Genomic DNA, 24,081 nt, shown 5'->3' on the forward strand with positions numbered 1-24,081 from the left:
TGGGCGTTTTTTGTGGTTAATAACACATTTTTCTGTGGTGTGACAAACTCAGAACAAATATTTAATTTTGTATTTACAGGGACTTTTAATATAAATAAGTGTTAAAACAATACATTTTAATTTAATATTTATTTGAGTAAAATTTGTATGTTTATTTTGTACATTTAAGTACAGTACAGTAATTATTTTATTTACCTGTATGTAAGCACAGTGCAGTGTTAATGCACAAACTGTGTATGTTAAAGTGGCTGACAACTATAACTATTCTTATTAGGAATAATTATCTGAATAGTTAGGCCTACTACGCTACTGTATTTTAATGTTGGCCATCATGGTGGTACTTTGGAGAGCTAAATATTTTCTGAGGTAGGACTTGGTATAAAAAGTTTGAAAACCACTGCCTTAGAGGGTTGAGCAGCATATTTGGGCTGATCCGTCACAGGCTAAGCATTTTTATTTCATGATATATCCTTTTAGCTCTCGTTCCCCGCTGTTCACCTCACCTTTCCTTCCTGCTGCTTTAACTGCAGTCCTCTCCTCCTCTCCTCTTATAGCTGACGCTTCAGCCAGCCTCGGCTCAGAGCGATCTGCTCTTGCTAGAAAGCGCTTCACCTTACAGGGCCTGTCAAACCGCAGGTCTCTTCCCGCAGGTAACGCCACAGCATTGTGGCTCGTCTCTATTTGGACTCATCTACCATCTCATTCTGATGTGTGCCTGTTGTCCCCGTTTGTTAAAATTCATTGTCATCACTCTCTGTCGGTCGCCTCTCAGATCACTTATTGCCTTTTTTTCAGAGCTGAGTGACTTCTGAAAGGAATCTCAAGAGCTTTGTCATCGTAGAACATTTAAATTCTCAAAGGAATCTGAATTGTGTGCAAAGGAGGTCAGCCTTAGCTGAAGACAACAGATACTTCAAGCTCAAACAGACGTTAGTGTGATGTTACACTGAGCTCACACTATTCTCTTGACATTTTCAAAACAGTATTGGCATTTCTGAGTAGGAGGTTTTTTGAGTCATAGGTTCCATTGACTTGCAATTGAATCTATCTATCTATCTATCTATCTATCTATCTATCTATCTATCTATCTATCTATCTATCTATCTATCTATCTATCTATCTATCTATCTATCTATCTATCTATCTATCTATCTATCTATCTATCTATCTATCTATCTATCTATCTATCTATCTATCTATCTATCTATCTATCTATCTCTTATACATTTCTTTGTTTTTCAATTTATTTTAGTTCTACATCTTCCAAATCTGCCATTAATATTATCTGCTTTTTTTTTTTTTACTTTGAAAATAAACATCTGACTTCCCGCCATCACTTAATTTTCGTAGATATGAACGTACAGCGAGAGAACAACAGGAAAGTAATGAGAGGGCAGGAAATGTAAGGCTCTGCCACCCACATGACAACAATTGCTTAACATGTCAGAGAATGTGCTCTAACTTCCATCCACTTTAAATGTGTCTTTTTCGTATGAACTCATTTCAACTCAGCCCAACCCCCACTTCCTCCACCTCTCATTGCACCACTTCATCCTTTTTTTTCTGAAATCCGACTAACTACTAACCCATTCCTGCCTTTCACTTCAGAATCCGCACCTAAGGAGACTGAAGTCACACGCCGCTTTTCTTTAGCCTCAACTGTCAGCTCCGCCTCTGCACCGCGCACTAAAGGTACAAACAAACTATGATGGAAAGTTAATAGTTTATGTATGATTCATGTAGGCTTCTGGGTATTTTGATGGGCCCCCAAGCATCCGCTTACCTCACCTATTAGGTTAAGTCCGCCCCCATGAAATGTTACAGTGTTCTAATTTGCTGCGTTGTTTTGTTTCCATTCAGTTCCGGTGAAATTCAATGATTCTAAATATTACATCAAAAATGTATTATAAGGAATACATACATAATACATACATTCATAAAGTTACATATTAAATTAAAATAAAGATTTGGACTTAATATTTATATTTAGTAATTTATTAAGCTAGTTCGCTGTTTACTATTAGTTTTTCAGTGAATTATTAAATTAATAAACTTTAAAAAAAAGAAGAAGAATTGGACCCAAATTATATTAGGTGGCCTTAAAAGGATAGTTCACCCAAAAATGAACATGTGATGTTTATCTGTTTATCCCGAGGGCATCTTAGATGTAGGTGTGTGTGTGTGTGTTTGTTTCAGTAGAACACAAATGAAGATTTTTAACTCTAACCGTTGCTCGTATAATGCATGTCAATGGGGTCTAATAGAAAAAACGTGTAGCCCACCTTACCTGAAACTGGGCTTTCTGGCATTGTTACAGTTGTGGTATTTTGCTATCAACCTTTGACATCCCAAACTCCTTCATTGTAGCTCGTATGAAATGTTTGAAATGCATAGAAACAAACTGTGCACTTTGTAGCAAATTAATCCCCTAAAAAACATAAAGAGACAGCTGCACTGAATAATAAATACTGACTCTTGATAAGCTGACATTTGGGATGTGGCATGACATTTAGCAGTGAAGCCCCGCTGCGCAGCTCTTGGAATGTGAATGAGAATTTAGACGCACAAGAGCCTTTTGTTTCTCGTGGCCCCATTATTCTCTTTTATTCTGATGAAAGCGTTGCAACTGCAGGGAGATAATGAAAAATTATTGTGATTATTAATCTCGGATGGATATGTTGAAAGAATGTGATAGATGAGCCTGACTTCTTTTCTAAAAGAAATTAAATATGTGTGTGCTTAGTTCCTCTCTCCTCTAGCCTTAAGAGCAAAAGGCATCAGATCAAGAGCGACCCTACACCGTTTGGCTATGAAGGTACCACATGGAAAGCACGGCATGTTGCATGCTGATAATAGTCCTTGCAAGATGTTTTTGGTTTGATTTTATTCATTTATTTTTTCATAGTAAGTTGGCAGATGGTTTTTATTCAAAGCGACAGGACAGTTGTTCTGGAACAATTTGGTGTTATGGAAACTGGGACCTGAACCTTAGACATTTTGGGTTACAACAATTAACAGGGCGGGCTCTAAGTTATATATATATATATATATATATATATACATATATATATATATATATATATATATATATATATATATATATATATATATATATATATATATATATATATATATATATATATATATATATATATATATGTTTTCTAAGATTTACTTTCAAATTTAAATTATTTACTGTTTATATCGATTAACAGAGCTCAATATTTACATTAAAAAAATAAATATATATTTATAGTTACTGATATAATATTTACATTTTATATGCATTTATCATTTTATAAATTATATTTAAATATTTTTAATTGAAACTTTTCAATTTAAAATATACTACATGCATGTCTTGCTTGTTATTTTTTTATAATTTAATATTTATACGTTTTTAGTTATAATAGTTATTTTAGTATCACTGAGATACTGTATAGTTTTTGTTAATATTTTGAATATTTTTTTTTTAAATTCTGTATAATTTTTATTAATGTTTATTTCAGTTTTAGTTTGGTACATCAGGTTAATGAAGCTAAATAACAGGTTAAAAACATGGAGGAATAAAAATAAATAAATAAACAAATAAATTATTAATTAATTTATATTAATTATTAATTATTTATAAATTAATTATTTACCGGTAGATTCAAAATATATATATTTTATTTTATGTCAGTTAACATTTAAAGAAACTCGATTTGCTTTTAGTGGTTTTAGTGTTTCTTAAAGCAACACTTAAAGGGTTAGGTCACCCAAAAATGAAAATGATGTCATTAACTCGCCTTCTGTCATTCCACACCCGTAAGACCTCATCTTTGGATGTGGAATGACATGAGGGAGTCATTAATGGCATCATTTTGCATGTTTGGGTGAACTAACCCTTTATGCTCAATTTATATAATGAGTGAGTACATCATAAAACCATTTTCCAAACCATGTTTTTGTCTTATCCTGAATCACTAATAAGTGTTTATATTCAGATTATTTTAGTCTGGTTGGGGTCGCAGCGCTGCAGAGTAGCCCAGTACCTGCGTGACTCGCCATAGACATAAACAGCAGTGTTGCTAAGTCTGTAGTTTTCCCACAGAATTGGGCTACTTTAACATTGCTGCCGTGGGATATTTTTCATGTCCGCGGGTTGAAGTGACCTCAATTGTGTGATATTTAGCCCTGGGAATACTAACCCCGGAACACAATTTTACCAGGGAACCCCCCCAAAACGCAATTGGGCTTGTTTTGGGCTAGTTTTGAGTTGCTATTAGAGGGGTTTTATGGTTTTGCGTTTTTTGTTGTTGTTTTTTTGTCAACCCTGATAAACAGAGGGAAGTAGCTCCAGCTACAATGTTCTTCCGCAAGACGAATACAGTTCTGTTTCTTAACAGCTAGAGCGCTTAAATACCTAGTGTTGCTTTAACTATAATAACTCTGATACTAGTAAAAATATTACTGATTTCAAACCCACTCTTACAGATTCTACCAAGACTTGACATTTTGAAAAAGCCTTATCTGTTTCCTTATCAGATTTCATGCTTTTTTTGTTTTATCTATTCTGATCTCAAGTGTTGATGCTTCCACTGTGGTGTTGTGGTGGTGGTTTTCTGTTCACAGCACGTGTATATCTGCCTTCAAATCTATCGTTTCCCTCTTTTATTGTGCTCTCTGTTGGTTGGATAAGGTTGTGTGCATTTTCAGTGGGTGAATACTTCTCGTTGGGTTTTTTTTTTGTTGGCAGTTAACTGTGGCTGATTTGTGCATGCTAATGTGAGGTTTCGTTTCACTGGATCGATACTATCACATTGGTCATGTTTGATAAGACGGTGAATTTTCTCACAGACACAGTGCGAGGTGCACTTCCCGCTGAGAGCAAAAGTAAAGGTACCGCCGGTACCAAGCCCGCTGTGCCGAGGTCTGCGTCTCAACCAGGTAATCATATGAAAAGAGGCAGTGATATGCCAATCAAATTGAGTTCTCTCGGGTGTTTTCGTCTATTTTCATTCCTCATTCGATGCCTGATACTGACAGAATCAGTCAGAGTTATTTTCATTGAGTGCTTCAACATCTTGTCTACCTTACACATATTTTTTTCCCTGGCAAACTCAAGCACTATTCCCTCAGTGTCATCTCTCATAAGGTTTTTACTGAATGATGTCAACTTGTGTACTATTTTCCAGGATGGAGTCAACGGCGTCTGCCATCAATGGATGCTGAGGATTTTGAGACCATTCCTTCTAGTGCTGAAGAACTCTCCATTTCCTCAGATGGAGAGGATGAAGGACATAACAAAACCGTAAATGCCTTCATCCACATTTTGTCCACATATCCAAATTTGTACTGTATTATAAAACATAATGGGATTATACTAAAAAATAGAGTTTACCAAAGTGAGATTTCTGTCATAATTTATTCTCATTTAATCTCATGTCATTTTATGTTAAAATATGTATTTTTTATCACACATTATATACAAGAAATGTGCTAGAATTCCCCTAGCTTTAAATGATAGTTTAAACAATACAAAAAAAAAAATATATATATATATATTTTTTTAAATGTCTCTCTCTGTCTTTTCAAAATATCTACCACAGACGAAAGAGAAAGAGGTTTGGAATGATATGACCAAATTCTCACTTTTAGTTTAACCGTTCCTTTAAAATGAAAGAAAGGGATTTTTTTTGTGTGTGCTGATTTTAAGTAAGCTCAGATAAAAGACAGCAACATTTTACAATTAATACAGAAAGGAGGCTAGATTATCTTTGACTCTTAAACACCCCGAGAAGTTTCTTTGTGTTTAATCCTCCTGCCTGGAGATCTGCTTCAGAAGTGAGGCTTAATAGCAGCTATGCTAAAGTCATTCCGAACCTCTTTAATGGTGACTAGAGGGAATTTAACTGCACACATGGTTCCTACCACCAGAGGGCATCCTTGGATAAACAATAGAAAATATTTCTGAGCTAAGAAGGACTAAACACGGGCCCTTGCATGAATCTATCTCTTCCTGCCCATTTCCTCCCAGTTCAAGTAAGCCCAAAAAGTGATGCCATGACCCTGGAATAAATGATGCACTCTTTTTTTCCTCTGTCTTAAGGGGGATAATGATCGCTATCAGGTGCAGCTGACGTACGAGTCAGGTACCGCTCAGGATCTTTCTGTAGAGGCTGGAAAGTTAGTTCAATTCCTAGAAGAGTCGGAGAATGGCCATTGGTGAGTAATGAGTAAAGGTGCCTTCCAGATATACTCCTGCAGGCGTCAAGGTGTTGCTTTTACATACCCCACACAGTTAAAAAAGGAGTTTCCTAAAAACTATCAGGCATCAGGATTTTATTTGTTGATATATTAACCACTTCAGTTCTGCAGCACATTTTGCATTTTTTTGAGAATTAGGAATATCTGAATTTAAAAGAGCGCCCTACCCACATACATTGGAAAAATGGTCTCATTTTACAGAAAACACTCTAAATTTTAAAACTAGTGGTGGAATATTGCATATAGTATATTGTATCTATTCACAATCTTATGATAAACATAGATAAAAAATAAATATTTTGATTTATTTTTAATTAATTTGTTATTTAAAAATCTATATATATTTTTTAATCATTTTGGGATCCAAGCTTTTTGGAAGTTTCTGTTGATTCTATAAATTGGCACTAAACAGGGGGAAAAAGAATTTTCTTGATATCTCCTTGCAAATAAAAGTTATTGAGATTTATCTGACCAAAGTGTATTTTATTTGGACCAACGTGACCAAACAACTCCTACTCATCTGCATTGACATAAACTGGCCACTAGGAAATCGAAAAGAAGGCTCCGCCTCTTCAACTTTGTAAAGGGAGATCTCAGGCTCTGATTGGTCTAGAATCATGATCCACGTGTCTATAAAGAGCTGAGATTCTCAGCTTTTCTGTAGCATGATGCAATATGTGATGACATCATCAAAAATCGTGGCTAATACCGACAATCAAAACTAGCAATAATAAGAGTATTTGTCTGCATCACGTTTTGATCTGGACATCGGTGACATTTTACAGTGTCCTTTGGCCATACTTGCTCACAGACATGTAAAAATAGTCCATTTTGAAGCAAACAAGCTAAGGAACAAGCTGATATAGGGTTTGAGGCTAGTAGCTTTACAACGAGTTTGTGATCCGAACAGGAATATGACTCATGTGTTTGCTTGTTCAAAGGAGTCATTTCCATCTTTGTGATTCTTTTGATAATAAATTTACTATAAATTATTGGATCGGTGAAATTAACTGATCAGCGATACTCCTGAGGCTGATAGCTTTCATTTGATATATGACTTGTCTATTTTAGGTGTGTTTGTGTGAGGAAAATATGAAATTTTATATTATTTGCATGATTTTCTCAAGGGGTGGTAGTTGCGGGGGGGTCGAATTCAGAACGTAATATTTTCATATAAATGCAGAAGTTATTGGGTTATTAAGAAAGCTGAGGTTCTAATCTTTCAAAAGATACCATATATGTCTAGTTTTGTGGTGCGCGAGTTAAAGATTTTTTAAAAAGATTATGATGATGCAATTTTGGACCCACCGGTGAGTCCAAGAGGGGGTGCAGAGCTGAAGTGGTTAAATCAAGCATTTCTCTAGAAAGAAGGCTTATTGGACAACTTAGACATTGGTGTAATGACATTCTTGTGTTTTATAATTTTATTATTGAGAGTCTTTTTTTTTATAGTAATATTCATTTTTTTCATGGTGATAAAACTACCCGGATGTTAAATGAAAACTCCACTTTTTTTGAAAATAGGCTTATTTTCGAAGTCCCTTAGAATTAAACAGTTGAGCTTTAGCATTTTTGAATCCATTCAGCGGATCTCTGTATCTGTCTGTAGCACTTTTTGCATAGCTTAGCATACATCATTGAATTGGATTAGACCATTAGTATTGTGCTCAAAATTCTTTTTCAAAAAAGACTTTCAATATTTTTCCTATTTAAAACATCACTCTTCTATAGTTACATTGTGTACTAAGGCCGGCGAAAAATGAAAAGTTAGACTGATATGACTAGGAACTATTTTCTCATTCCTGCGTAATAATCACGGAACTTTGTGGCTATATCATGGGTGCATCAGCACAATGATATTACACAGCTCTGAAAATAGGCAAAGTTCCATCAACATAACCAACGTGACAACCTGCTTGCACAAAGAGCATGCCTTGTAACTAGAGGTCGACCGATTCATCGGATTTGCTGATTAATCGGCACCGATAGCTGATTGGTGGAACAATTGGTGGAACAATTGGTCATTTGTAACATTAAGTAAGGTTAATAAATGCTGTAGAAGTAGTATTCATTGTTAGTTTTATTTGTAAACCTTTTTTATACACTATGAACTAACATGAATGATTAAGATACAATTGTATTGTAACTATTATTACACGGCGTAAAATGTATATTGCATATCATTCATGTAAGCTAGCTAAATAAGCTAATAAATCCTTGTTAACAAATGGGACGTGCAGTCTGTTACCTGACATTCACTTACATGTTTCTAGGTTATAGCTAAAGAAACATTTATTTGTAATATTTTAATGTTTTAGTTATTTTCTGTAGATTATATTCTGTTAGAACTTGTCATTTTAATATATTCATATTTACATATGCAATTTAGAATTGCATATGTAAATATGATTAATTTGTTATTATTATTATTATTACTATTATTATTTTAATCTAGTATCTTTTTAAAAACTATTGGTTAATTAATCGGTTATCGGCAAGCGTGGACGAACCTAGCTATCGGTATCGGTAAAATCCACTATCGGTCGACCTCTACTTGTAACCATGGAGATGTTTGTGAGAGAGGATTCAGAAGATAGTTACTTTGGTGCAGATCCTGAACCATATCTATTTAAGCTGGAATAAAAGTTACACTGAAGATGAGCTTTTGAAATGTGAAAGCCAAGAAAGTGTGACTGAACAGACTGGGGTAGAAGGGACGAAATGCAGATTCAAACGGGTTAGTCAGAGAAGAGTCAATTCACACCCAGTGGTAATTCAAGGAAAAAAATGTCCGACATGTATACGGTCTTCCAACCTTTTGATTTTGACTAACGTAATATGTGAATGAAATATAAGACAGCTTATTATGACGACAGAGAGAGTGTGCGCACGCACTGCTCTTTTCTCTGTCACTCAGTTAACATGCGCCCTGTCATCTACATCACTCATTCATCACAATAACTGATCAAATAATGATTTGGCAGGAATTTAATTTTTTGACAGCCACCAAATAATTTTCAATGCAGGAGACACGCTCCGAAGCCTCGGCACAGAACATAACATCACTATTATTTTGTACCATAGAAACTGTGTAGATAAACAAAACTGACAATTCCACATTCTATTTTAATCAAACTATACACTACCTCACCAGAACTCTACAACAAAACTACTAACATTATATACGCATTAGGGGTGTCCCCGACTAAGGACTTACACATTCGAATCAGAATTTTCGAATCTCTCTATGGTCGACCGATAGTCGAATCATCTATATGTGTGTAAACCATAGACTGGAAAAAAATAAACGGTATAAACGGGTTGGGAAGGGCAGGACACTAGTCAGCAGGAGGCTAAGACTATTTTTAGTTTACTTTACACACGGCACACAGCCACCACTTTTAATAAAGTGATCAAAACTAGGCTACACTACACATTTGTAAATTAGCCATTCTCTCATAACATTTAAAGGCCGCGATCGAAACACAGAATATCACACAAATATATAAAAGAACATTTAGATAAATAAACCTAAAAGGATACCTGCCTAGAGAGGAAAAGAACACCGAGTGAGTTTATATGCACGTTCTTAAGCCGATTGTGCCTAAAGGGGGTCGCACACCGGACTGAAGCTCAGCGCCGTGTCTCGGGTATCTCACACCAGGCAGACGTGAACATTACGCGCCGCGCGCGAGCTCAATTTTGAATCACTGCACAATGAGTGTATCTTGTAGCACACGGTGAAATCAGTATTCACGATTTGAGGGAAATATACATTTAATCACCGCGGACAGGCGTCGAATGCCGCCGTCGGTGTATATGTGGCGCGGCGCGTCCGGTGCGAAGCTCAGTGGCCTTAAAGGGGTGATCGCTCAGCGCCGCAACATGTCTTTATAACACTAATATTGAGCACACGCATATTGCCAAAATGGTATAATCCTCGTTTCATAACACCCGCGAAGATTCGACCATGAGATCAGTGGTCGAATCCGGTCCTGCATATCGATGCATCGAATCTTCGACTATTAGGGGTCACCCCTAATACGCATAAACTATACCCCCCACACTCCGTGATTGCATTCACAGGTAACGTTAGCTAAAGACAACAGCAGTGCTTTTTCAATCTGGTCGTTCAAGCTAACTAAAATTAATAATGTTATACTTACATCCATGGGAGATGATACACTTCGCCCTGTCTGGCCATATCGTTTAGACGCCGTACCGTGGTACGGGTAACACTGTCCACGTTTTCCAAATAGTCATCTGGTACCAAATGCTTTGAACAAACACGCAATTTCTATAAATTAACCCTCTTGTTTGAAACTACCGCCGTTTGTTTTGATATCTACGGTTCAGAGCAGCCAACCACTGATTCTTTCGTTCCTTGTTTTTCATTGGTATTGTGAAACATGATGGTAGAATACACCTTCGATTTGCTATCACAGCACTTCACGACAAACAGAACCATGGCTAATCGCACAGGTAAATCCACTACCTAATTTGCCGGCTGTAGCTCTGCATTCTCTACAACTACACAAACTTAGTGCCGGTCGCATTGGAAGTTACCTATCTGAGAACTACTTTCAGGTGCTGCGTGATATCATTGCACCACTGCACGCATGATACGGCAGCAAAGTTCTGATTATTATGCAGAAATTAGAAAATTGTTCATATCTGTATCGGTCTAAAAATCGCAACTTTTCATTTTCCGTTGGTCTTAGTACACAGAATAGTCAAGTTTAAATTATCTTTGAAAAAAATTCTTTGAAGATTTCTGAGCGCTATGCTAATGGTCTAATCCGATTCAATGATGTATGCTAATCTATGCTAAAAGTGCTACCGCCAGAAACAGAGAACGGTAAAAAACGGTAAAACTCAACTGTTTGACTCTAAGGGTAAAAAAAGTGGAGTTTAACGAAGAAAAGAAAAAAAGCTCATTAAATTCATTATATTCTTGAAGAGAAACAAATGTTTTACCAAAACTCCTTCCCTCCTTATTAATATTGAAAAGCCCAAAAGGCATTTAGAGCAACCAACAGTCAGAAACGTGTGAAAAAGCACAAAAAACAGAAAAGAAAATGATGTCAGAGAAACGCCCTCAGACATCCTAATGTTCCTTAAAATATAATTTGACCTTTTTATGACAAGGCAAAGTTAGTTCAGTCCCAACCCAATACACAGGCAACACACACATATGTATATAAAACTTTTTTCCTGCACATTATACACATGAATGTTCTCATCTCTTTTATATATATATATATATATATATATATATATATATATATATATATATATATATATATATATATATATATATATATATATGTATATATATATATATATATATATATATATTCAGATTTGTTCAATTGAAACTTCTTGAAAATGGCTGATAAAACCAACATTTCTAAGTGCATTTCTAATTGCCATGTTTTATCTGTAACATTTTTTTTCTTCATTATTATTCTTTTTACACTCTTATTTGTCATGTACCCTATTGCCTTTAAAAAGCCAAGATGAAAGAGGTTTCAAAGGGGCACGGTGCACGGCCTAACCCTTTTGGGGGTGCTGAATACCACCTAATGTAACATTTCTAAACTGAAATGAAAAAGCCAGCCATATTCTGAAGTATCTCATACATATTTAATCTTGAAAACTGTCTCCAGTCATTTTTCTGCTTTGTAAAGTGTTTCAAAGTTTTCTTTGCTCACCAATCAACCCCCTCAAACTCTTCATAAGAAGTTTTCAGGCTTTCATAGATGTGGATGTTTTGACATTGTGCAGAGCCAAGCTAAAGTTAAGGTATCTTGAGCCACAGGATGCTTTAGAGTTTGCTCAGTTGTGTCAAGAGGAGTGTATGCGATGCACAGCCAACAAACTTGTTGTGGTTGGGCTGTTTCTACGCATTGATACTGATCGCCAATATCACAACATAATCCCAATATCCCACAGTATAACCAACACTGTTAAAAAATGAATGTAGAAATTACAGTAACTTACTGGCAGCAGTTATTGGTCAGGTTTCACGCTCATTTTTATACTGTATTTCGATTTACAGTAAATTAAAAATACAGTATTTTAATGGTGCCAGAGGGATATTTCCCACAATGCAACTTTAAAATACAATAGCATACTGTATAAGATTGGGGGTCTATAGGATCGACTGCCTTTTGGAGCCTGTCTCTAGCAGCCAATTGATGAATTGCAGTTTAAGTCACTTCTGCAATGGATTCGAGAGAGAGACCGTAAGGTTGCCGCTTATGCACAACACAATAAAATTTACAGAGCAAAGAAAAATGTCCTCCTGTAGTCAATAATTGTATCCCTTAAAATATTCTTAATCCCTTAAAATATCTTAAATGAATCTCTACACCCTTGTTTCCTTTTACTATATGCAGTTCATGAATATGCAAATTAGTCCCTGCCTCCACTCAGTCACATGAGCTCAGAGATCCACTCGGCCAACTTTACTGTACTATGCACAATGGCAAGCACAATGGCAAGTATAAATAATGGTTAAATTCAGCAATATATCTTTGAACCAGAAATTCTGAAGAAGGGGAAGAGTGAATTATACAGGCTAGTCTACAAGTCGGTATATCAGAATAGTAATGCATTTTATGTATCGCTCTCTACAACGTTTGACACATAATGGTAATTAATATGATTAGTCTTTTGCTAATAATCTGTTGCTAATGTTACAACCACCATGTTCCCATTCGCCATCTCAGAGTCAGACAGCTGCCTTCTTAAATTAGCATCCTTAGAAATGCTTTGAACAACATATATAACATCGTAATATACATCATATATGTATACCTGCTATTTTGCTAAATGTACCTGATTTTTACTGGGATAACCTGGCTTCTCTTGTGACTCCCCTTCTACAGAGCAGTCATAATTAATGATATGCTAAAGCCCGCCCTCACATTAATGGGACTGGTTAGTGGTTACAAGATGTTGTACTTAAGTGTACTTAAGGAACACCAACAATTTCAAACCGCTGTCTTTTTTCACTGTAGTTTTAAGGAGAAAATACTCAGCAGTGGTTGACTTGTGAGTTTGCACATGGTTTGTCTTATTAAAACCACCACATAGACATATAAACAACATTAAAAACTTTAAATACAACTGAATTAAGTCACAAAACAACAAAACTGCTCCCGACCACAAGGGGGCAGTGTCAACTTGGAAAGTCAAGATTTTTCTCAGATCAGACGTTTGTCCATCACAATGCACTGTCCTGCTGGAAACATGGATCAGTCCGCTGTGTTTCTGTTATGTCGTGACTTAAAGGTGGGGTAAGTGCTATCTGCTAACTGTTGTTGAGATTTCAAATCACCAAAACAAACACGCCCCTACCCCCAAAAGGGTCTCGCCCCTATTTTGATAGCGCCGCCCCACACATAAGTAACCCAGAAGCATCAACGGCTATGGCAGAATTTCTGTGTATCTAATCCAGGTCGAATATTCAATGAAAAAGTCATCCCTTCTATCACAAAAACACAAACCATTCTTGTGAACAACTCGATAGTACACGAGCAAGATGGTCCAACTAACGAACATATTACAATTATGACAAGATTAGATTCATAGCGATCACAAAATCATGCACTGTTCTCATGAACAACTCTATAGCACGAGCCGACAGTCCAACTAACGACATATTACAATTATGACAAGATTAGAGTTATAGCGATCAAACTGTTCTCATGAACAACTCTATAGAACACAAGCACGACAGTCCAGCTAATGACATATTACAATTATGACTGGATAAGGGTTATATAGGTCATGAAAAGAGTAAACAAACATATATTAGGAGTATAGTATCTTACTTGTTGGACACATTTGTGAGCTGATGCTTGAAGCACACAGTGAGGAGATTTAGATGCTCCATACGGAAATAAACGGGTCTTTATCATCGCTGAAGTGAGCCACAATACGATCGCAAATGGACTAACAAGCAAACATGACACACGACATCATATATTAGGCTAGTTCTCGGCTAATGTCCGTCATGTGTGACTCGTGTGTTTTGAATTATGAGCGTTCTTTTCACCATCAATAGTAGACACGCCCCTTACCTGCTGATTGGCTACAAGTTTGTTATTCCACCCGGCCCGTGTCCTTTTTCTAAAACGGTTTTGAAATAACACTCATCCCACCTTTAAAGGGTTAGTTCACCCAAAAATGAAAATTCTGTCATCATTTACTCTCCCTCAAGTGGTTCCAAGCCTGCATGAATTTCTTTCTTCTGCTGAACACAAAGGAAGATATTTGGAAGAATGTATGTATATAAGCAGAACTTGGGCCCCATTGACTACCATAGTAGGGGAAAAATACTATGGAAGTCAATGGGACTCAAAATCTGCTTATATACATACATTCTTCCAAATATCTTCCTTTGTGTTCAGCAGAAGAAAGAAATTCATGCAGGTTTGGAACAACTTGAGGGAGAGTAAATGATGACAGAATTTTCCTTTTTGGGTGAACAAACCCTTTAATTTGCTTATTACATTGTTTTGTGTTGGGGGCCGCCATTTTGTCGTTTGAATGGAAATTCCAAGGAGTCAGCCAATCACATTGACCCCTTGTTGAGCTCCAGGTTCTCTAGCACAAATCTGTCCATGCTGCCGTTGAAGATGAACACTGTCTCTCATGTTCTAGGCTAGTCAAGAACCTTAGAACTCAGAAGACAGGACTGGTGCCACCCACTGTCCTGCAGTCCACAGCAGAGGAAGTAGACCTTTACAGTAACTCTGGTACCGCACACCAATCCCAGGAAGAGCAGCAGAAGGGCATGACTGACATCACCACTCTGGACACACTTAGTTCAGACAGATGGTCACCATAAAATCATTCACAGATATTTGATGCATACTCTATGAGGAGGACATATTTTATGCCGATGCATTAGATGATGCACTTTGACCTCTCGTGTCACTCAGTCCCTTCTCGCTCTTACGCATCTTACATGTGAATGCACACTAGACACCATTGTGACACATACCGGCTGTAATTTGAGATCTAGGTCAGTGGATGACGAGACTGACGGAGGCACCTGTTTGCAGTCTGCTTTTTTTTAAAAGAGGTGTGCATGACATCACCTCCACAGGCATGCACTTCACTCCATGAAACCTTGGCTTGCTCATAATGCCACTTTTGATCTTGTTTGACTGGTTTGCGTAAAGTTTTGCTATACTAATAACAAGGTGCTGCATATTCCCTTAAAGCTTTGACTAAGAACAGAGGCAGCTCTGGACTCAACTCTAAGGATGTTTACCATTAACACTGACCACAAAAAATACATATATTAATGTGAGATATTATTACCATTTTAAGTTATAATTTTCATATATGTAAAAAATATATTCATTAAAACACTTACCCGCAGTTTCACAGACTAGGCTTAAGCTAGTCCCAGACTAAAATACATTATCGAGCTGTTTTAACTGAAGGCAACTTGCTCTGACATATCTTAAGATATGTCAGTGCCATTGTTTTGTCTCAGGACACACACCAGCTATGTTTTTTCTAAGGCACTTTTATAAAAGCTACTTACATGTCCTAATTGAACTAAGGCCTAAGCCTGGCTTAATCTAAGCCCTGTCTGTGAAACCAGGCCATATTATTATTTTCAATGTTGTAAACGGTTGTGCTGCGTATTATTTTTGTGGAAACTGTAATACAGTTAATTCTAAATTAATTAATAATTTATATTTTATGTATATTTTCATATATTTATAAAAATATATTTTATATATCATGCAAACGTGATAAAAATCTACACTGTAAAAAAAATATTTAAAAATAAGTTACCTGGTTGCCTTAATTTTGAGTTCATTGAAATTAAAAAATTGGAGTTAATACAATGAACATTTTTGAGAATCGACAACCTTTATTCAAATATTATTCCAATATTTTGTAAGCATATTGGGTAATTGTGTATGTTTTATTTGTGATGATGCAGTGAAACATGCCAAATTTAGCTTTTTCATGATTTATCACATTTTTATGTGGTTCAGATACAATCATATTTTGAGTTTCTATTTATTAAACCAATTTCCCTCATGGTATCAACTCAAATTTTTAATTTCAATGAACTCAAAATTTTAATGCAACCAGGTTACTTACTTTTATAAGTTAAACCAACTTTTTTTTACAGTGTATAAATGTAAATATATTAATAAATGTAATAAAAAGTATGTGCAACATTTTATATATATATAATTGTATATATATAATTGTATATAATTGTAATTGTAATTAATCGCACCCAAAATAAAAGGTTTGTGTTTATATAGTATATATGTGTGTACTGTTTATCTATCCATCCATCCATCCATCCATCCATCCATCCATCCATCCATCTATCCATCCATCCATATAAAATATATATCAGTACACTCATTCATGTATATAAGAAATATTTGCATTTGTAAACTGTATATATAGTTATATTAAATGTAAATATTTTATATATGAATATAACATTTTACTTAAATAAATACATGTATGCCTCTTTATTTACGGTACATAAATATACACAGTACACACACATTATGTAAACAAACTTATTTTGGATGCGATTAATCAATACTAACAATTAATCGATACTAATTATTAATGTCGTTAATCACAGGATTCCATATATATATATTGATTCATCCTTATCCGATGGATCTATCCTTATTGTTGAGGCCTGTAGCTGTTTGGAGCTGAATATACTGAAGTGTTTGTATGCTTTTCATGTTACGCTTCAAGCTTTTTCACCTGTGCTCGCCACGAGCAGCAAAACTCCTTCATCTTATTTCAAAAGACGTAAAGCACAGTGATAACTGAAGGTTTGCGTCTTTGTCTGTATGGATCTTGTCCTTGCTATGATCGAGTGCTGTTGCAAGGTCTGGTTCGTTTGCCACCTGTTTCCTGTTGCTCTGGATGAAAAGACAGTACGTTACGTAACTCATCTTCTCTTTTTATTTCATTTTAGATATTTTCAGTGACCTCTGCACAGCTGCCCTCACCGATACAGAGGACGCAGACGACAGCACCGGGCCGCATCTCACTCAGGACAGCAGGCTTGCATGCTGAACGTGCCGTGATGTGTCCTCGCTTTCCGTAGTGCCATGCTTATACATCATACTTGACAACAGCTCGATATCTTTTGTAATACTACACAGACAGCTCCTCTGAAGGAATTGGTAAACTCTGCTGCTATACGACCGTTCTGATGAGACTGACCGATCAGAACAGATTCCAGTCTTTTCTGGCCTTCTCCATCGCTGACGTGACATTGTGATAACATTCTCCAGTCGCTAGAAATTCAGCATGCAGCCTTCGTGCGTTCACTCTGCTGTGCCTTAGCAGCAAAGCAGAGGAATTTGAAGAGAAATATCCGGATGTAAGACCAAACGTCGTGGGGTGTGATATCTGCACCGAGGTGTCCATATGAAAACACTGAGAGAAAGACTCGTGGCCGTTCCGTCCTGCTGAAACTTCCACTGAAATGCTTAAACATACTTGATTGTTCTGAAATTAATTTCTCGTTTGCTTATGAGACTGTTGGTCACATACACAGCACTTTTAATGAATTAACATTCTCTAATGTACAATATTTATACTCTCTTTTATATTCTAAAATGAACATTGTATAAGCCATCTGGAAAGCTTCGTTCCTCTGCTGTTTGGAAAACTGAATATATCCTCTTTAAATATTTGCCTCTGCTTGATATAATCATCTCTATGGTTGTAAATATTCTCAAAACATAGTATAAATTTGTAATATTTACAGATTTATTTATGTATATATTTCAGAAAATGATTGTTGTAACATAAATATTCCAGCTTTACTGTTATTTTACTGTACTGCTCATGAATGTTGTCAGTTTGTGCTAAAAAAGTAACAGAATCCAATACAGAAATCAAATGTACTGTATCCTTCCTGCTATGATGACATGAAGAACCGGACGGCAGTTTGACCGTGAATGTAGTAAAAATGCCAAATGTTTTGTCTCATATCCATAAATATTCACATATGGCTGCGATTTTAATATTAGTAGTTTGATTACTTTCCGATATCAACCTGATCTTATTGAGTTGCTTTATTTCTTTGTATGTAAATATCGAAGCACAAAGATTTGATATTGAATGCCGATGTAATTCTTGTTAGTATCGTCCTTCTGTTCATTCATATGTGAATATTTTGCTTTTCACAGCTTCCCAATGGACAATATTATGGCTGATGTGAATATGTATTACATAACTGTACATTTGCAAATGCATAATGAAATACATTCATTAAAAAAGAAGGAAAAAAAAGACTGAAACCTCAACCGACAAACAAGTTAGAAATGTCAAATGTCAAAATGCAATAAAATTTTCAACGGATCCCCTTGAAAACCTTCAGGAACTTCTGGTTGAAAACTGTTTCATCAGGCTTGTTTTTGGTTGTAACTGGAAGCTTTATTTTTTCCCCCATCTAGCAGTGAATAGGTATATGACCATCCAGTGAATATTAGTTTCTGTTCCTCTCAATTCTGATTACGTTTTAACTCCTACGGTGGCTGATTTAGTCCAAGATTAGCATGGCAATCCCCCTCTTCACATTCGACACGGTGCCATCGAGTGTTAAAAACGCGAAAGGCGAAGCTTGAATTTACGGGTATGTCCCTCTTTGGCTAATGTACTTTCAAGATGGAGGAGCAACATGGCTCTCGCATTCGAACCCCTCACCCGTATGTATTTTCAATGGCATATTATAAACTTACGTGAATACTTTATTACTTAAAAAAAGTAAATATACATTAATGAGCACATATATTTTTGAAAGAACTAAGTGTTTTTAGCTAAGAATAAACTAAAAAAGTTACACAGTGTAGCTTTAAGAGAGTGTGCGATAGAGAGGTACACGTCTGCGGGAAGGACAGCGAGGAGAGAGAGAGGGAGGGACAGGCAAGATTCACATGGCTTTGTTCTACAGAGGGCGCTTTCAAAATCCCCAAAACTCCTGAGGGGCGGCAGGAGAGTAAAGCAGAAGAGGAGGAAAGAGAGTGGAGAGAGCGGGACACAAAGACCCAGCCAGATGTGACAAGCATTAAAATATATATATATATATATTTTAAAAAGTGCACTCCGGCAGCAGCCTTCATTTTGTCCTTCGGTTTGGCTTCAGGTGTCCAAAGATTTTGAAGACACCTGGCAGTCTATTTATCATGCGTCGTTCCCGCCTGAAACCAGGCCGGGCAGAAGAAAGAATGAGACTTCTGTCAGAAGGAAAAAGAGGCTGCTCTTTTGGATGAGTGGCGGTTAGGCTGAGTCTCAGTGGTCTGTTTCAAAGGCCGTTAATGGGGCGAGATCACATCAGTGGAGTGCGCACATTTCACATTTGAGATGAATGAATGTGAAGGAAATAAAGGCTACATTTCAAAATGTAATCATGCATTCACTTTTACCATGATTATTACTATTTACTATGGTAACCATAGTTTCCATTAAAACACTAGCCTATTGATACTAGGCCTACAGTAGGCTATAGTTGCTACTAAACCATAATAAATTAAAGATGCAATATGCCTTACATTACGTTTACACCTTACATTATCCCAAATGTTTAAATCCAGAAAAATAAGCAATTTTAACAAGGACACGGACCGTGTTTGTGCGTCGCCTGTCAATGACATCGTCGACGAATTATGGTTGTTATCTAAGTAGCCTACATTTAATCTACATTTTACCATGACTATTGATCTAGCTTTTTTTTTTCTGCAGTGCAACAAGTGTCTCATAGTAGCGGCAGAGTGAACGCACAGAGTAATGTTAGTACATCATTTTCAACACGCTCAAATTTATCTAATATGATAAAACTGCGTTACCCCATATTCACATGAGCTAACGTAAAGAAGTGGAAGCCGTGTGTGCTCGTCTCTCGTTAGCAAGCGCTCCAGCGGCCACATTGCGCTCCCACAACACTCAACCCAGCTGTGCTTCATACTACAGCACCGGTTATAATCTCATCCATGAACATGGTTTCTGCCCGAGTCCCGTCCCGATTCTTTTCCACCAGCTGTGAGATGAACACATCTCCCATGAATCCACACTCAATCTCGGCGTCATCAAGCTACGCCTTTGTTTCTAATAGGTGACATCTAGTAGCGAAAAACGACATATTGTGCCTTTTAATATGGGATTTACCAGTGTGGATATGACACTGATTCTTGAGATAAGGGACCTTTTGTAGATGGTAAAAATGTATATTTATTATTTATGTAACTTAATTTGTGTCAACTACGTCAGGTCAGACATTCTAATTTCATTTAGGAGGAGAAATGCTTCCTCCACGGCCGTTCCGGTGGTCCCTGTGCCGGTGGATCGGGTTCCGGTGGTCCCTGTGCCGGTGGATCAGGTTCCGATGGTCCCTGTGTCGGTGGTCAATGTTCTGGTGGACTCTATTCCGGTGGTCCGTGTTCCGGTGGTCCCTCTGCCAGTCATCCCTGTGCCGGTGGATCGTGTTCCGGTGGTCCCTGTGCCGTTGGTCCCTGTTCCGGTGTATCGTGTTCCGGTGGTCCCTGTTCCGGTGGTCCCTGTTCCGGTGGATAGTGTTCCGGTGGTCCCTGTGCCGGTGGATAGTGTTGCGGTGGTCCCTGTGCTGGTGGATAGTGTTACGGTGGTCCCTGTGCCTGTGGATAGTGTTACGGTGGTCCCTCTGCCGGTGTATCGTGTTCCGGTGGTCCCTGTGCCGGTGGATAGTGTTCTGGTGGTCTCCTTGCCGGTGGTCCCTGTGCCGGTGGATCGTGTTCCGGTGGTCCCTGTGCCAGTGGATAGTGTTCCGGTGGTCCCTGTGCAGGTGGTCCCTGTGCCAGTGGATCGGGTTCCGGTGGTCCCTGTGCAAGTGGATCATGTTCTGGTGGTCCCTGTGCCGGTGGATCGTGTTCCGGTGATCCCTGTTCTGGTGGTCCCTGTTCCGGTGGATCGTGTTTTCCGGTGGTCCCTGTGCCGTTGGTCCCTGTGCCAGTGGATCATGTTCCGGTGGTCCCTGTGCCGGTGGATCATGTTCTGGTTGTCCCTGTGCCGGAAGATCGTGTTCCGGTGGCCCCTGTTCTGGTGGTCCCTGTGCCGGTGGATCGTGTTTTCTGGTGGTCCCTGTGCCGTTGGTCCCTGTGCCAGTGGATCATGTTCCGGTGGTCCCTGTGCTGGTGGATCGTGTTCCGGTGGACTCTGCTCTGACTGCGCCAAACCGGCGCCCTGCTCTGACCGCGCTGTCGAGGCGCCCTGCTCTGCCCGCGCCACCCTGGTGCCCTGGGATGGGAGGGACAGACTCGGCCCGTCGAGTTGTTCTGTTCTGCCTGCGCCACCCTGGCGCCCTGCTCTGCCTGCGCCGTCGAGGCGCCTTGATCTGCCCATGCCGTCCTGGCCTGGTCTGGACTCAGTGGGCCATCCTGGCCATTTGAACATTGTGGGCCACCATGGCCTCATGATTTTTTTGTTTTCATCATTCTTCCCTTGTTTACCCCTCCCTTGTCTGTTCCTCCCTTGTCTGTTCCTTGTCTCATTTGTGCTTGTCATTGTCTGATCCCTCCCCCTTTGTTATTTAATTAGTGTTAAATTTCTCACCTGTGTTCCCTCGTTCCCTGCCTCATTTATTCCCTTTTATAAGCTCCTGGTGTTTGTCGGTCTTTGTCAGATCATTGTTATGTCTACGTCGCCCGTAGTTTTTAATTTAAGTTGATTTTGAAAAATATTTATATATTAAAGTAAATAGAAATGACCTGTTTATATTGGACTCTCAGTTATGATATTCAATTGCTCATTGAACAAAGCAACATTCATCATCATCATCATCATCATCATCATCATCATCATCATCATCATCATCATCATCATCATTATAATACTTGCAGTTATTCACATCATAACCTAACCATAAGCTCTAATCATCTGCACAATGGTAATGGTCAAAACTTCAACATAACAGAAACTCTCTCAAATATCAAACATAAATGAAAATTATTCATTGACAGATGTTTCCCTTCACTCAAAAACACATTAAACAACACTTCATATCATATCTCCATTTCCAGCCATATGCAAAGCATACTGGGAACTAACAGTGGTGTCTCTAAATAAAACTGCATATATTGAACTAATTCTCCTAAAATAAGCAAGTAATCTTATTTTTCCATAATTTTATCAGCTTAATCGGTTCCTCAATTCAAGCCTCAAAATTTCCTTAAAAAAATTAGGAAAGTGTATCTCTTGGTTTTATTTCTTTTACAACACTGAACCACAATATTCTTAAGAAAAAATACACAGTATTTTTAATTATCACCTTATTGTTATTTTTTTGTGTGTGAAAATTACAAGACCCATGATTCATTTTTTACAGTGTCACTCCTCAACCCTGCATGTACATTTTGTTCTAAAATATAGATAATGATCAATTTAAATAAATTAACCTCTCAATGTTGTTCAGTTAGTTTTGTTCCAATGTTATTTTAATTTCAAAGTAATAAAATAACACAAAGTTGTTGTAAATGCAGTTGTCATTAATTCCAATGCAAAACTCACTGAGCAACACTAGCCTAGCTCTTCAAATGTTTTATCACTGACCCTGAACCGTTCTGGTTTAAAGATCTTTCCTGCAGCACTAAAGATTCTCTCAACATGTGCAGATGAAGCTATGGCAAGATGGACATGTATATGAATTTCTTTGAATTTTTCTTGAATTTCAATTACTTCCCTTAATTCATATTCGAATTGTAATTTTATACTGTTCTTGACATCAATTCAAATTCAATTAGGGAATTTAGGAGTCATTCTTAATTCAATTCTGAATTGTGCACATGCAAGCCTGATAAATAGGGCTTTTGTGTTTGGGACATGTTTGTCCCTTAATTAAAAAATCAGTGATAATAATATAATTTAGTAACAATATAATATAAATCTTCCTCCCATATTAAGTTATATTATAATGTATTATAATATCACACAAACTGTAAAGCGATATGGTACAGTTTATAAGGCCATAGGCCAAACATAAACTTAAATTTGTCTATGAGGCTAAACAATGGTTTGTATTGTTTTATTAACACATTAGTCTTTTAGGTCGTGACTTGCTGTGTTTTTATGAATTGCATTGCAGTTAAATGTTTACATCATCTTGTGTTTTATTCATAGGCCTAATGTCAAATACAAGCAATTTAATTAAATCATTGTGTGTCATCCTATAATGGACGGAGCCAGCCGCTGACTCCACAGCGTGCATCTCCGTTTGAATTCAAAAGCCAATCAGAGGAGCCGTTGCCCGCTTTAGAACTTCCGCCGAGCTCTTCACTCTCAGCCAATCGGCGTTAGGCTCTCATGTTTGCTTGCTTTTTTGAATTCAGAGCGTGAGTTGAGCACAGCCACCTATCAAATGAGCGTATACAATGGACTTAAAATTACAGCTAAACCTATTTTCGTAACATAACCTTATCACTTTGCACTTTAGGCAAACTTTACTTGTCATTGCGACGACGGCGGTGTTTACCTTTGCAAGCGTTATTTTTAATATATAGTTTGGCTAACATAAACGCATATTCCTCCGCTGGTTCGGCAGCCAGTTGGATTCTCGGTTTCTTCATTCATCAAAACATTTTCCAGCATTCCAGCTCTAGAGTTTTAGACGGTAAGTCTTCTTTATACAGCTGCTTAAAGTTAAATACAAGACTGTTTAAGAAGAAAATCATTTGTTTAGAAGTTAGCTAACTTAGCCACCCAATGCTAGCGCATGTCAATGAAGTGCATTGCAGCTGCCAATCAGCTGTCACAGCATTGCTCTCTAAAAAGCTG

The 24,081-nt window shown here is 37.4% G+C and overlaps 2 protein-coding genes across 13 annotated transcripts in view; both read left to right on the forward strand.

Annotated features, from left to right (window-relative positions):
* Positions 1-18,690, forward strand: part of mcf2l2 (MCF.2 cell line derived transforming sequence-like 2) — a 126,172-nt gene extending 107,482 nt beyond the window's left edge. For 6 of the 9 annotated variants that reach the window (XM_067432091.1, XM_067432092.1, XM_067432095.1 and 3 more), the window contains exons 27-34: positions 555-650; positions 1,609-1,692; positions 2,744-2,815; positions 4,840-4,929; positions 5,178-5,293; positions 6,092-6,207; positions 14,923-15,017; positions 17,246-18,690. In XM_067432091.1, coding sequence (XP_067288192.1) covers positions 555-650; positions 1,609-1,692; positions 2,744-2,815; positions 4,840-4,929; positions 5,178-5,293; positions 6,092-6,207; positions 14,923-15,017; positions 17,246-17,346 — 770 coding nt within the window. In that variant the 3' untranslated portion in view covers positions 17,347-18,690. The remainder of the gene's footprint in view (positions 1-554; positions 651-1,608; positions 1,693-2,743; positions 2,816-4,839; positions 4,930-5,177; positions 5,294-6,091; positions 6,208-14,922; positions 15,018-17,245) is intronic. The other 3 variants (XM_067432097.1, XM_067432098.1, XM_067432099.1) reach the window with 3 other exon arrangements.
* A 4,894-nt stretch (positions 18,691-23,584) lies between these two features.
* Positions 23,585-24,081, forward strand: part of ect2 (epithelial cell transforming 2) — a 58,404-nt gene continuing 57,907 nt past the window's right edge. For all 4 annotated transcript variants that reach the window (XM_067432051.1, XM_067432053.1, XM_067432052.1 and 1 more), the window contains exon 1: positions 23,585-23,917. The gene's annotated coding sequence lies outside the window, so the exon portion shown is untranslated. The remainder of the gene's footprint in view (positions 23,918-24,081) is intronic.

Source organism: Pseudorasbora parva, chromosome 22 (genome assembly GCF_024679245.1).
Source record: "Pseudorasbora parva isolate DD20220531a chromosome 22, ASM2467924v1, whole genome shotgun sequence".
Taxonomy (NCBI): domain Eukaryota; kingdom Metazoa; phylum Chordata; class Actinopteri; order Cypriniformes; family Gobionidae; genus Pseudorasbora; species Pseudorasbora parva.